Source organism: Gopherus evgoodei, chromosome 4 (assembly GCF_007399415.2).
Source record: "Gopherus evgoodei ecotype Sinaloan lineage chromosome 4, rGopEvg1_v1.p, whole genome shotgun sequence".
NCBI classification, from domain to species: domain Eukaryota; kingdom Metazoa; phylum Chordata; order Testudines; family Testudinidae; genus Gopherus; species Gopherus evgoodei.
In genome coordinates, this window is record NC_044325.1 from 74,370,407 (window position 1) to 74,383,462 (window position 13,056).

At 42.5% G+C, this 13,056-nt stretch overlaps 1 protein-coding gene across 6 annotated transcripts in view; it reads right to left on the reverse strand.

Annotated features, from left to right (window-relative positions):
• Positions 1-13,056, reverse strand: part of FUT8 (fucosyltransferase 8) — a 248,110-nt gene that overhangs the window by 14,062 nt on the left and 220,992 nt on the right. For all 6 annotated transcript variants that reach the window (XM_030559807.1, XM_030559808.1, XM_030559806.1 and 3 more), the window contains 2 exons: positions 4,556-4,802; positions 1,373-1,549 (listed from right to left, as the gene is read on the reverse strand). In XM_030559807.1, coding sequence (XP_030415667.1) covers positions 1,373-1,549; positions 4,556-4,802 — 424 coding nt within the window. The remainder of the gene's footprint in view (positions 1-1,372; positions 1,550-4,555; positions 4,803-13,056) is intronic.

Sequence of the window (13,056 nt, forward strand, 5' to 3'; positions counted from 1 at the left end):
TCAAGCGGAAGAGATTCCAAATAACTTGTTGATTTTCAAAGGAACACTTGTGAGTTTCTGTAAATGTTCCCAGAAATCCTACCGTGTTCAACTCCACCACTGTAAGCTCTATATACCACAGAGAATTGTGACTTTAAACAGAAAGACGGCATTTCATACTTTAAATCTATTTAAATTTCTGGTTAACTTGAGCTTCACTGCACACAGTGGAATCTTCTAGCCCCTTGTATTTACATAACATAAGTTTATTCAGAAGAGAACCTCTCATTTTTTTCTGTCTCCATCTGTTCCAGAACCCCAGGCTTCTAGATGTTTCTGAATCTGGTCAACCTCCATTTCACGAATTTGATTTTGAATCACCTTATAGTATTTTGTCACCTCTTCAATTCAATCTAGGTCATATTCTGGCTAGTTAAAAAAATCAGAATATAATACAGGATTCCTTAGGTCTCTTTATCAACCACTCCTCTTCACTATAATGCCAAAGGACCAAATTGTGAAAATCAAGCAAAATAATTAAAACTGGCATCTCAAAGCTTTCTTCATATTGAATTATCTGTAAGCATTATTTCTTCCCCACTCATAGTTATCAGTTTCTGGTAGTTCATTTAAACTTCATTATACATCTCCTCGCACGGCATTCAGAAACAGAGGGTTTTATTTATTTTGGGGGGAGGGGATACTTTTTAAAATATTTTCTTCCTTCGGAGACCATTATCTTGGATGTGACAAACTACAGCATAGTTGAGGGACTAATTCAAGGTTCAATGTGTTGGAACAGAGTGGCTTAATGGATTTAGAAGTTTCTAATGCTGATGTTTTTGCAAGACAAACTACAGCCATTACATAGCAAAAAAAAAAGTTTTAAATTTATGTAGCAGGAGTAAGGAAGCAAGAGTGAAGTGCTGTGGAAATTCTCCAGATGTGCTGAGGAAATTAAAATTAAAAAAGAGAGAAACAGTTTGTGTAAAGCAATAGAAGTTGAAAATTAAAAAAAAAAGCATAAAGTGCTCAAGATTCTATTTATTTTTAAATATTTTCATCCTCTTTTTCTGCTTTACAATACTAAAAATATAAATTATATTGGCCGAAGAGATTATACTCAATCTACAAAGTCTTACCGATGAGCTGAGGCCAAACATGGAAAGAATCAGCCCCAACTAAAGAATTTCTGAGAAAATGACCAACAAATTACAAGAAGGGCAATAGTGAAAGCTGAACTGTAATCCCAACTATAAATTAAACCACAGATACTAAGTTGAAATACCTACATTAAGAATTGTACCCACAAAGGTCAGGAATTGTAGGGCTCTTCCTAACTGACAAACACTTCCATTGCACATCTATGTACTGCAAATGTAATTCATCTTACTTCGATTTTGCCTCTTGTAGTAGCGAAGGGTCATCCGTAGCCAAATAAACTCGTTTTTTGTCTATATGCATTCTGCGGGCAAGAAGCTGGAAACGTTCTTCAACATGTACCATGTACTCTTCAATGGGATGAAATGCTGCCTCCGTTCCCACTTTGTCTGTCCTTCGGACATGAACACTGAAAAGAAAGGCAGACCGTTGGGATTCAACTTGTAAATGTTTTATATTTTTTATAATAGTTTGGCAATTGAAATTTAGATTTTATCTTAGAATAAACATTTTTGCCCCATTATAGTGTTCAGATGAGCCTTAAAATGAAGCAATAAATAAAATGAAAAAGGATTAAAAATCAATAGTGTCTACAGATAAATATTCTCCAAATGTGAAATTACTAATTGCAAAGTCTGAAATATGCCAGGAACCACAGGACATACTAGATTTGTTATGTAGCACCATGGGAGGTAACTTCCATCCTGCACTTGAAAACAGAATATAATTATTATTTTTGGAGGCCAAATGCTAATATGCTCCACATCTGTCAGAGTGGAATCTTCTGCAAAGTCTCTGCTACTCAGTAGGCTGAGGCTGACCTTCCTTTGTTCTTTTCTACATACACCTGGCAGGTTTTATTTAGTTGCCACAGTGTAAAATTTAAATTTCTTCAGGAAAACTACATATGAGCTGTCAGGACTAAAAGTATTAATTTTCTCTGGCCTGCAAAGGAAGTGTATTTTTAAGATATGCTTGTCTCCTCCTACCTTTTACTAAGTCAAAACACTGCCAAGTAATTCCAATTTTCTGTATAGTGCTCCAAGCATTTCTCTTTTGGGTTTTAAATGGAACCTTATTTGTCCTCATCAGAACTGCATCAATTTTAACACCGTTTAGAATTTGTCAGATAGAAAGTGGGTTCGCATACAACACGGTAAAGCTCTGACACGCTGTTCTGAGAAGCGTGTTAAGGATGTCGGGCCAGGCTGGGGCTGAGGGGTTTGATAAGGGGCAGAGTGTCTCGGGGGAGGTCTGGGGCTCCCCCCCATGGTCTGGGGGGCAGGAGCTGTGGGAGGGCACTTTTGGGGGCCCCGCAGTCCCAGAGTGGCCAGTGGAATTAGCAGGGGGCCAGGAGCAGCCTGCTCTGCTTCCCTTGCCCTGGCCCCAGCCGTATCGCTCAGGGGAGAGGGCTTGGGGGAAGGGATCCCCCCCGCACTCACCAGCAGTGGCAGAAGAGGAGCAGCCTGGCCTCAGCCCGCTCCACTCCGCCAGCTCCCAGCCGCAGCGCTCCACTTCCCGCTGCAGGTGAGTACGCGGGGAAATCCTTTCCCCAACCTCCCTGCACTCACCTGCGGCGGGAAGTGGAGCACCATGGCTGGGAGGTGGCAGAGTGGAGTGGGCTGGGGCCATGTTGCTCTGCTTCCCACTGCCAGTGAGTGTGGAGGGCGTCCTTTCCCCAAACTCCCAACACTCACCGGTGGCAGGAAGTGGAGCAGCCCAGCCCCAGCCAGCTCCACTCTGCCAGTTCCCAGCCGTGGTGCTCCGCTTCCCGCCACAAGTGAGTGCAGGACCTTTCCCCAGCCACCCCCCAGCGACATGGTTGGGGCCAGAGCAAGGAAAGCGGAGCAGGCTGAGGCCGCGTTGCTCCGCTTCCCACCACAGGTGAGTGCAAGAGGGCATCCTTTCCCCAACCTCTCCGCACTCACCGACGGCGGGAAGCAGAGCACTGTGGCTGGGAGCTGGCAGCGTGGAGTGGTCTAGAGCCAGGCTGCTCCACTTCTGCCGCTGCCGGTGAGTGCCCATCATGGGGTGGGGAGGGGTGAATAGGGGTCGAAGCAGTCAGGGGATAGGGGGGTTAGGTAGGGGGTGGGGTCCTGGGGGTGATTAGTGATGGGGATCTCTGGAGGGGGCGGTCAGGGAACAAGGAATGGGGGGGCAAAGCAAGTTTGATATAACGCAGTCTCACCTATAACACAGTGAGATTTTTTGTCTACTGAGGATCACATTATATCAGGGTAAAGATGTACTTCCATTAAAAATCTATGGACATTATATTCCAAACAAGTGAGCTATATCATGACAAACAAATGGCTTCAGATACTGTTCAGGAATTCAAGGAGATTAAAACCAACAGGTGTGGCATGAAAAGGTACATTCACTGCCCTCATATGGACTAGTTAGTTTACTCCACAACAGACAATATTTCTTTTCTTGCTCAATATTTTAAAAAAGATCATGTATTTACAGATTTCCTGGAAGCTGACTATGCAGTCTGCATGTCAAGTCTGATGGGAAAATCTAGAAAGAGCAATTCACGGGCAAGGAGACATTTCAGCTATTAGCATAGGTGTAACAGAACATGCTTGTCCTTTAGGGTCAGGTGCATCCTAGCACACCTGCTACAGGGCCATAACCCTTTGAGAGCAGACGTTCTGGTACTTCTAGTCTCCAGGAAGTCTGCTGAAACCAAAGCCTCCTCGGAGACGAAGCAGGTTATAAAAGTCAAGCTATGGTATCAATGGGAGAAAGATATGGAGTCTCTCTCCTGGAAGATCTGAAGGAAAATAGGTGTGGTTTTTAGGTCTCTCTTGGCAAGGGCCTGGGGAAGGAGCTTGAGTGACCTAGGGTCAGAAGACAATGAGCAGGCCAGGGTTTGCCTTCAATTGGTGAGGACCCCTAGAGCCAAGAGGAGCAAAGAAGACTATTCAGACCCTAGTGAGAAGGCTGTAAAGGACATCTGTAGTCAAGGGGTAAAAGAAATGTTGTGAACCCTGATAAAATGGAGGGGAAAAGTATTTGCAGGCCCTAGCAGAAGGGCTGTGGACACCTAAGTAGAAGACATAGATGGGAAGATTATAGGAATATAGATTCGATTGTAAATTATTGGCATATAATTTGTATATTAATAAACCAGACCAGAGAATTGGAGATATTATCTTTAAATTCTATTTGTATGAGATGTGATCACTAGAGCCATTGAAGAAGGTAGGAGATAACTGATGCTCAGCTGTGCACCTAACATCATAGAAGTAAGCAACTGTAATACAGTGTAAAATGATTGATGAGAGATTTCTAAATATGTGGAGTCTAGTTTTGTATCTATCAAATTTTGGAAATTTATTTATAGTTAACATTTACGATGTGCAATAACACATGTACAATTTCTAGGCTAACACCAAAATAAATTTCCTACCCAATAACTGGATGTTTGAAACCAAGTTTCCTTGTTGCTTCTTCGATTTCCTTTTCTAGCCATGGTTGTGGGCGAATCAAATATTTGACAAACTGCGAGACCCACCACACCGCAGGATCCCCATGGACACGAATTAGTCTATCAGCCAGGTCTTCTGGGACACCCAATGGCAAATAAGGTGGTCGTGGGTGTAGGCTGTCAACGATGGGAAGTTCCACCACCTGAACATTCTTATCATTTGCCTCACCTGTACCAGAATACAAATAGGATGAACCAAATGTTTCAGTTCAGTAACAATCTAAATATGAGCTATATGCAGGGTTGGCTCCAGGGTTTTTGCCGCCCCAAGCAGCAAAAAGGAGAAAAAAAAAAAAGCAACCGCAATCACAATCTGCAGCTCTACCACTGCCGCTTCAGTCCAAGAAGGACCGAGGGACCCGCCGCCGAATTGCCGCCAAAGAGCCAGATGTGCCGCCCCTCTCCCTGGGCCGCCCCAAGGACCCGCTTGCTGGGCTGGTGCCTGGAGCCGGCCCTGGATATACGAGAATACATAACATTCCAGATGGATCTCCAGAACAGCATTTTCAACTTAACAATGAGGTTTTTGTTGAAACTTTATTTATAGTAATGGATTAATATTATGCCATTTTTGTGTTTTTAACAACCTATGCCACTAGAATGCCTCTTCATTGTTATTAGGTGGATTATATATACAATAGACCAGAGGTTCTCAAACTGTGGTGGTCTGCGAGCTCCGTTCAGGTGGCCCACGGATAGTTCCCTCTAAGGTGCGCGCCTGGGTGACCACACACAAGAGAACAAAGGGTCACATACCTAATTAGTGGAGCCATGCAGGCGTGACTCCATTAATTAGGTGCCTGGACCCTGGAGAAGATGCACCTGTAAGGTGAGGTGGTGGCCTTGGGGGGAATATGGTGTAAGTGGGAGGGGCAGTGGGGTGAGAAGAGGGGATGGGGGGAATTTGGGATATGCAGGGCTGCAGCAGCCAGAGAAAGAGCTAACTTTCCCCAGCTCCAGGGATGCAGCCGCCAGGGAGAGATGACCCTCCTTCCCAGCCTTTGTGGCTGCTGTGGTGGGGGAGAGAGGGAGAGATCCCACTCCTTCCCAGCCCCAGCTCGAGAGAGGGAGAGGGAGAGACCTCCCTCCTTCCCCCAGCCCCAGCTTGGGAGTTGCTGCGGTGTGGAAGAGAGGGCACATCCATTGCATTAGAATGGTAAGACTACTGATATTAAAATGAGTTGTGTGCTTTCATTTGTAGAACAAAAAAACAATTATTAAGCTTTTTTTATATAGCGCTTTTATCCAAAGTGCTTTACAATAGTTAGCAAACGGTACAAACAACATTTGGAAAGATCATTAAATGGTCTGCCAAGACTATCAGCAATTTTCAAGTGGTCCATGAAAAAAAAAATTTGAGAACCACTGCAATAGACCAATAAACCCTCTTAAAATATCACTACTGTGCAGCTATGTCTACTTGGACATGCCTTACAATTCTGAATGCTCAGAATGAAGTTGAGTGTTTAAAAATAAATCAAAAACAGTATTTCACACAGCAAGAACTGGATGACAGAAAAATGCAACCACATTGCATGCGGTGTTTCAATGTGGGGACAGTTCTCAATGAAAGTCACTTATCAAACTTTTCCATATACTATTATTTAACGTTTATATTACAGTCGAACTCAAAAGCACCAGTCATGATTGTGGCTCTGTTGAGCTAGTTGCTGTACAGAGGTAGGAGAGAGGGAGACAATCAAATTTACATTGTTAATATATGCATGAATTTGCCTTTTAAATATTAGTTATAACAGAATTGTTTGTACACACAATGGGTTGCACCACTGACAGCTAAATGCCATGGCAAAACTAGAGATATTTTAGATCTCAGGCACTACTATTAGGACAAAACTAGTTCCATTAAATATTCCCTTAGACTAAATTTTCAAAAAAGAATAAAAATGTCCATATTTCTGCTGCTCCCAGAGCTCATCTCACATGCTGAACATAAGCAATGATGATCAGACAATTAGAAGTATCAGAATACAGTACTATACATTTTAATTTCTAAACATGCATTTCTAGTGGGTTGAACAACTCAAAAAAGATGTTGTCATTGTCTGCAATGGATGCCAGTGCAGCACAGTGAGAGCTGACCACTGGATCACTAAAGAAAGAATGCATTATGAGTGGCTCAGTGGATAAGTATATTTTCAATTTAAACCATCAGAAACAAACATGGTAAAATATTTTTCTGTACTAAGAATAAAGTATTCTACAAAGGTTTGAAGTTAAAATGATCAGAGAATAGTTGTCAACTATCAAGAAGGCTAATTGGCTGACAAAATCTATTTGGTGTAAGTAAGAATAATGAACCTGTGTCTTATTCAGTAAAAGGGGCAATTAGAAAATTCACGTGGTTGCAACTGCTCTGTCTGTATGTAAAATTCATTTCAGTACACTTGTAAAACAAAGCCCATGAAACATGACATTTATGATTAAAAACAAGCTGCAAGAATTTTTTCACTGGTTCTGTACAGTACATCAAAGCTGGCAGTCAAGGTTCAGAAATAACAGCAATAACCTCTATGAGATATAGAACTTTAATTAGGAGCTGGGTGGTTAAGGTGAGGCAATTTAAAACTATGTTTTCTGGAAAGAAGCCTACAAGTTATGTAGCTGCATATAATTATTACTCTTGACTTTTAGAGATGAACCTGTATCTTCTTAGGATACGAGTCTCATACTGTATAGAATACATTTAACTTGTATCTGATCCACTTATTGAACTGATAATTGAAAATAGAATGATAACTTATGACTTGCTACCGTAGGAGGGTTTTGCCAGTACAGTTATTCTGGTTTAGCTAAACTAGCAAATTGTCCCAGGGTAGATGCAGTTATATCACTATAACTGGGCTTACACTCATATACCTTATGCCAGTTTGATGTTGTTATAAATCAGTGTTTCACCCTCACCTGGAACACTGTGTTCAGTACTGGTCACCCCACCTTTAAAAGGATTTTGCAGAAGTAAATGGGGTTGAAAAACGAGCTCTTATATGAAGAGAGACTGAAAAGACTGATATGTTTACTTTAGAGAAAAGATCAATAACTGTTCACTATTATAAAATATACAAAACATTGAATTTTGAATGATATTGAGCAGATGGATCTCAAAATACAAGAACAAGGGGACATTAAATAAGATTGAAAGGTGGCAAATGGAAAACTTATAGAAGGAAATACTTTTTCTCATAATACAAAATTAGACCGCGAAACTCACTGTCATTATAATAGGAAAGTTTTAAAAGGCTATGAAACCTCATGCTTCAATCTCTATTGAGGTTAGGAGCCTAACAAAAGAGTGTTGTCCTCAAAACAGTGCTGAAGCGCATTTTAAAAATAGTGCAGCCTTATACAGGCACCCTGCAGAGCAGTGACTTGCACCTGGAAACACACCATAGTTTTCAGATTATGGCTTTCTGGTGTACTGGCAGGTGAGTACAATACCCCCCTCACATTCCATCACCACTACTACTACTGAGCTCTCTCTATAACATTTCCTATCAGTCTTCTCTGAGAGGTCAGAAATGACTCTTCAGACAAAGATGCCATCAGAGAACCCATTCTGGTAGTAGTGCAGAAGCAGCACTTCAGAGATAAGATCAGAAGAAGAAGGGCTAAAAGATGTGTCCACAATCATTAACGTCTACTCACTTCCCAGGGAATTTGAACTCTCCCCTCCCCATCTTTCTGTTCAATGTATATATTGTGGTTAGGCATCTCCCTCGCTTCAGGGGCTCAGCGTTTCCCTTTCTGGCAGTGGGGGGCCTGGAGTAAATCAGTCCCACTCCAGAGAGTTTTTCATTTCTCATTCGGGTTTTATTTTTCAGTATTTACAAAGTGGGCTTCTGAGTAGGCCCAAGGAGTACTCTTCAGCCAAACAAAAAAAAATTCATAACACGCATCTGGATTTCTGAAATGGGAGTGGTCTGGTGCTGAAGGGTTGGTGCAAGCTTCTCACACATCTTGATGAAGGCCTGCTTCCTCACGCTGAAGTTCTGTACCCACTAGTCATCATCCCATGTTTCCAAGATTATGTGGTCCCACCACACCATAGTGGTTCTCTGGGACCAGAAACGGTGGTCAACCCATGGGCATACCATTGTAATCTCAGCACTTGACTCATCTGTTCCTTGGGACCACAGTAGATTTTCATTCCATCTCTGGATCAGCCACCTTCATCATCTCAAAGTTTTCTGGACCAATTCCATCCTGTATCCAGTAATGTACTGCATGAACATTTGTCCAGCAAGCAGTAGCAGACCCACATCATCATATATTTGCTGTGTGTCTCCAGTGTTGTTTGGCAGAATGGAGATCTGAGTGGGAGCTGCAGCTGCCAAATGCGTGAAGGTGGTATATAGTACCAGCAACATGCGAGAGCATCTCCTATGACACACTGGACTCTGTGATACCACCCCTGAAATGGTAGTGCTAAATGTCACATACTGAAAAAGGGATGTGTGTACAACAGGATGTGCTTGTGTACAACCAATATTGATGCCCAGCTAAGCAATGTGGACAGAACTGCCACCTGCTTCAGTGTCTGTCTGTTCCTCACACAGAGGAGAATCTTCTCCCTCGTTACATCATTTTGTTTTTCTGAGTCTATCTGCCAAATGATTTTTTAAAAATTGAATGAAAACCAACAGCTAGTTTCTCTTTCATTGCCTACGATGATGGAAGAGAGAAATTTAAAGTAGAATGTTATCAACAGGATACCAGTACTGCACATTCCTCCATTTTATTTTTCTTCAAGTTGTTCTGATGATTTCATTGAGGAATGTTTCAGGCAAAGAGCTATGATTCTGAATTAATTGGCTTATGTATTTTGCCTAGCCTTTGAAAAACCTAAAATGACATAACACATACACCATTAAAAAAAGATTGCATTTTGAAAACTGACTACTGAAATAATAATGACCTCATTTATTAAATTTTAGTTTTGCAGTTGGTTATGTGCATTGTATCTTTCAAAAAAGCACTGCTCTATATCAGGAAAATAATTTATATTATAGACTCATAGACTCATAGGTCAGAAGGGACCAATATGATCATCTAGTCTGACCTCCTGCACAAGGCAGGCCACAGAACCCTACCCATCCACTTTTATAACAACCCCTAACCCAGGACTGAGTTATTGAAATCCTCAAAATTGGTTTGAAGACCTCAAGCTGCAGAGAATCCACCAGCAAGTGACCCATGCCCCATGCTGCAGGGGAAGGCGAAAAACCTCCAGGGCCCCTGCCAATCTGCCCTGGAGGAAAATTCCTTCCCGACCCCAAATATGGCGATCAGCTAAACCCTGAGCATGTGGGCAAGGCTCATCAGCCAGCACCCAAGAAGGAATTCTCTGCAGTAACTCAGTTCCCATCCCATCCAACATCTCCCCGCAGACCACTGAGCAGACCCATCTGGTGATAATCCAAGATCAATTGTCCAAATTAAACTATCCTATCATAACATCCCCTCCATATATTTATCAAGCTTAGTCTTAAAGCCAGAAAAGTCTTTTGCCCCCACTACTTCCCTCGGAAGGCTGTTCCAGAACTTCACTCCCCTAATGGTTAGAAACCTTCATCTAATTTCAAGTCTGAACTTCCTTATATCCAGTTTGTACCCATTCATCCTCGTGCCTACATTAGTACTAAACTTAAATAATTCCTCTCCCTCCCTAACGTTGACCCCCCTGATATATTTATATAGAGCAAGCATATCCCCCCGCAGCCTTCTTTTGGCCAGGCTAAACAAGCCAAGCTCTTTGAGTCTCCTTTCATAAGGCAGGTTTTCCATTCCTCGGATCATCCTAGTAGCCTGTCTCTGGACCTGTTCCAGTTTGAATTCATCCTTCTTGAACATGGGACACCAGAACTGCACACAATATTCCAGATGGGGTCTCACCAGCGCCTTATATAACGGTACTAACACCTCCTTATCCTTGCTGGAAATACCTCGCCTGATGCATCCTAAAATCACTTTTGCTTTTTTAACAGCCGTATCACATTGGCGGCTCATAGTCATCCTGTTATCAACCAATACCCCAAGGTCCTTCTCCTCCTCTGTCGCTTCCAACTGATGCGTCCCCAACGTATATCTAAAATTCTTATTATTAATCCCTAAGTGCATGACCTTGCACTTTTCACTATTGTATTTCATCCTATTTCTATTACTCCAGTTTACAAGGTGGTCCAGATCTTCCTGAATAGAATCCCTGTCCTTCTCCGTGTTAGCAATACCCCCCAGCTTTGTGTCATCCGCAAACTTTATTAGCACATTTCTGCTCTTTGTGCCAAGGTCAGTAATAAAAAGGTTAAATAAGATCGGTCCCAAAACCGATCCTTGAGGGGCTCCACTAGTGACCTCCTTCCAGCCTGACAGTTCACCCTTCAATACGACCCTCTGGAGTCTCCCCTTTAACCAGTTCCTTATCCACCTTACAACTTTCATATTCATCCCCATCTTTTCCAATTTAACTAACAGTTCCCCATGTGGAACCGTGTCAATCGCCTTACTAAAATCTAGGTAAATTATATCTACCGCATTTCCTTTATCTAAGTAATCCGTCACCTTCTCAAAGAAGGAGATCAGATTGGTTTGGCACGATCTACCTTTAGTAAATCCATGTTGCAATTCGTCCCAATTACCATTGACCTCTATGTCCTTAACTACTTTCTCCCTTAAAATTTTTTTCCAAGACCTTACGTACTACAGACGTCAAGCTAACAGGCCTATAATTACCCAGATCACTTTTATTCCCTTTCTTAAAAATAGGAACTACGTTAGCAATCCTCCAGTCGTACGGCACAACCCCCGAGTTTATCGATTGCTTGAAAATTCTCGCTAACAGGCTCGCAATTTCACGCGCCAGTTCCTTTAATATCCTCGGATGGAGATTGTCCGGGCCCTCCGATTTTGTCCCATTAAGCTGTTCAAGTTTGGCCTCTACCTCAGTTGCGGTAATATCCACCTCCATATCCACATTCCCGCTTATCATCCCTCCATCATCACTAAACTCCTCACTAGTCTTATTAAAAAGTGAGGCAAAGTACTTATATGTTAGACTGTAACACATGTGAAGTGATAATTGGATTTGTCCAATGTTCTATACAGCATTCTAAGTTTAAAAAAAAATATTCAAGGATATCATTTGCACAGGATTCCCTGTCTTGGAACTTGTGCTTTCAGGAACTAGGAATTTATGTGCATTCTAGCTTAACAAGAATGTGGAGGGTGCTGCAAGTATATCTGACATTCCTTGTGAAGGTCACTTTAACCAACCAGCTTCTAATTAAAGTTCTACATCTCATAGACGTTATTGCTGTTATTCCTGAACCTTGATCCCTCACCGAGCCTAACACCGCCCCCCCCCGCACCTAGACCCTCTCACACCTAGTCCTCCCCTCCCCCAGAGCTTCCTGCAGACAGGTGAAGTTTCTGGGGGTTGATCTGACCCAGCCCTGGCTGCTTTGTGCAGGGAAGGGAAGAGGAAGGGAGAGGGGGAGGGAGAACTCCATCTCCATCCTCCTCCCTTCCCCCAAGCTGGGACCAATGTCCTTGGGTGCCCCAGGGCATCCACAGACCCCCCTCCTGCAAGTGATTTCTCTCTCCCCTGGCTGCCTGAACAGAACATCTGAACTGCCAGGAGGGCTGAGTGACCACCGGTGCAGTTTCTCTTTGCTTCTCCAGAAAAAACATTTTCTGCAAGGAAGCAAAGGGAATCTCCAGGCAGGGGACATTTTCTACTGCACTGCAGTGGCACAGATTTTCCCCATGAGTGATAGTCAAAATTTCTGTATTTTCCAAGGAGATTCTCAGTATCCAACTTGGAGTCCTAAAGATCCCTTCCACCCTGAAGAGATCATAACGCAGCAAACCATCTTTCTGGCTGAGGACTGAGTATTGGAGCTGTCAGTATTAGTCAATCTTCCAAAAATGGTGCTATCAATCCCACCTCCTTTTGCCATTGAGAACAAGAGACTTGAAACTGGTTCTCCAGCACTAGTCAGGAGAAAACCAATAGTGTGTGAAGTAATGTCCAATAGGCAATTTCTGTCACAAATCCGAAACTGACCTCTTGTTCATTTTCAACAGATTGGTTTCAATAACTTTCATGTAATTCTACGTAAAGTGTGATTTTATTTTAGTTGATTGAAGAAACAGGATTCAAACACCATATCCTGAGTTTTCTCTCATTGACCCCACCAGCAATGACCACCTTTCCCAATGCAGGGATGCAGGATATATTAGAGAATAGGATTTTTATCCATCGCTTCTATTGGAGCAGCCAATTTCCAATGTAGACCCCAGCTGACTTTCTGTATACAGTACTTACACTATGCTGTGCTCAGAAACCATTAATAGGTTCTTCTTGTGCCATGTAGAGTTAAATCTGCTCAGAATACCACTGGTCCTGA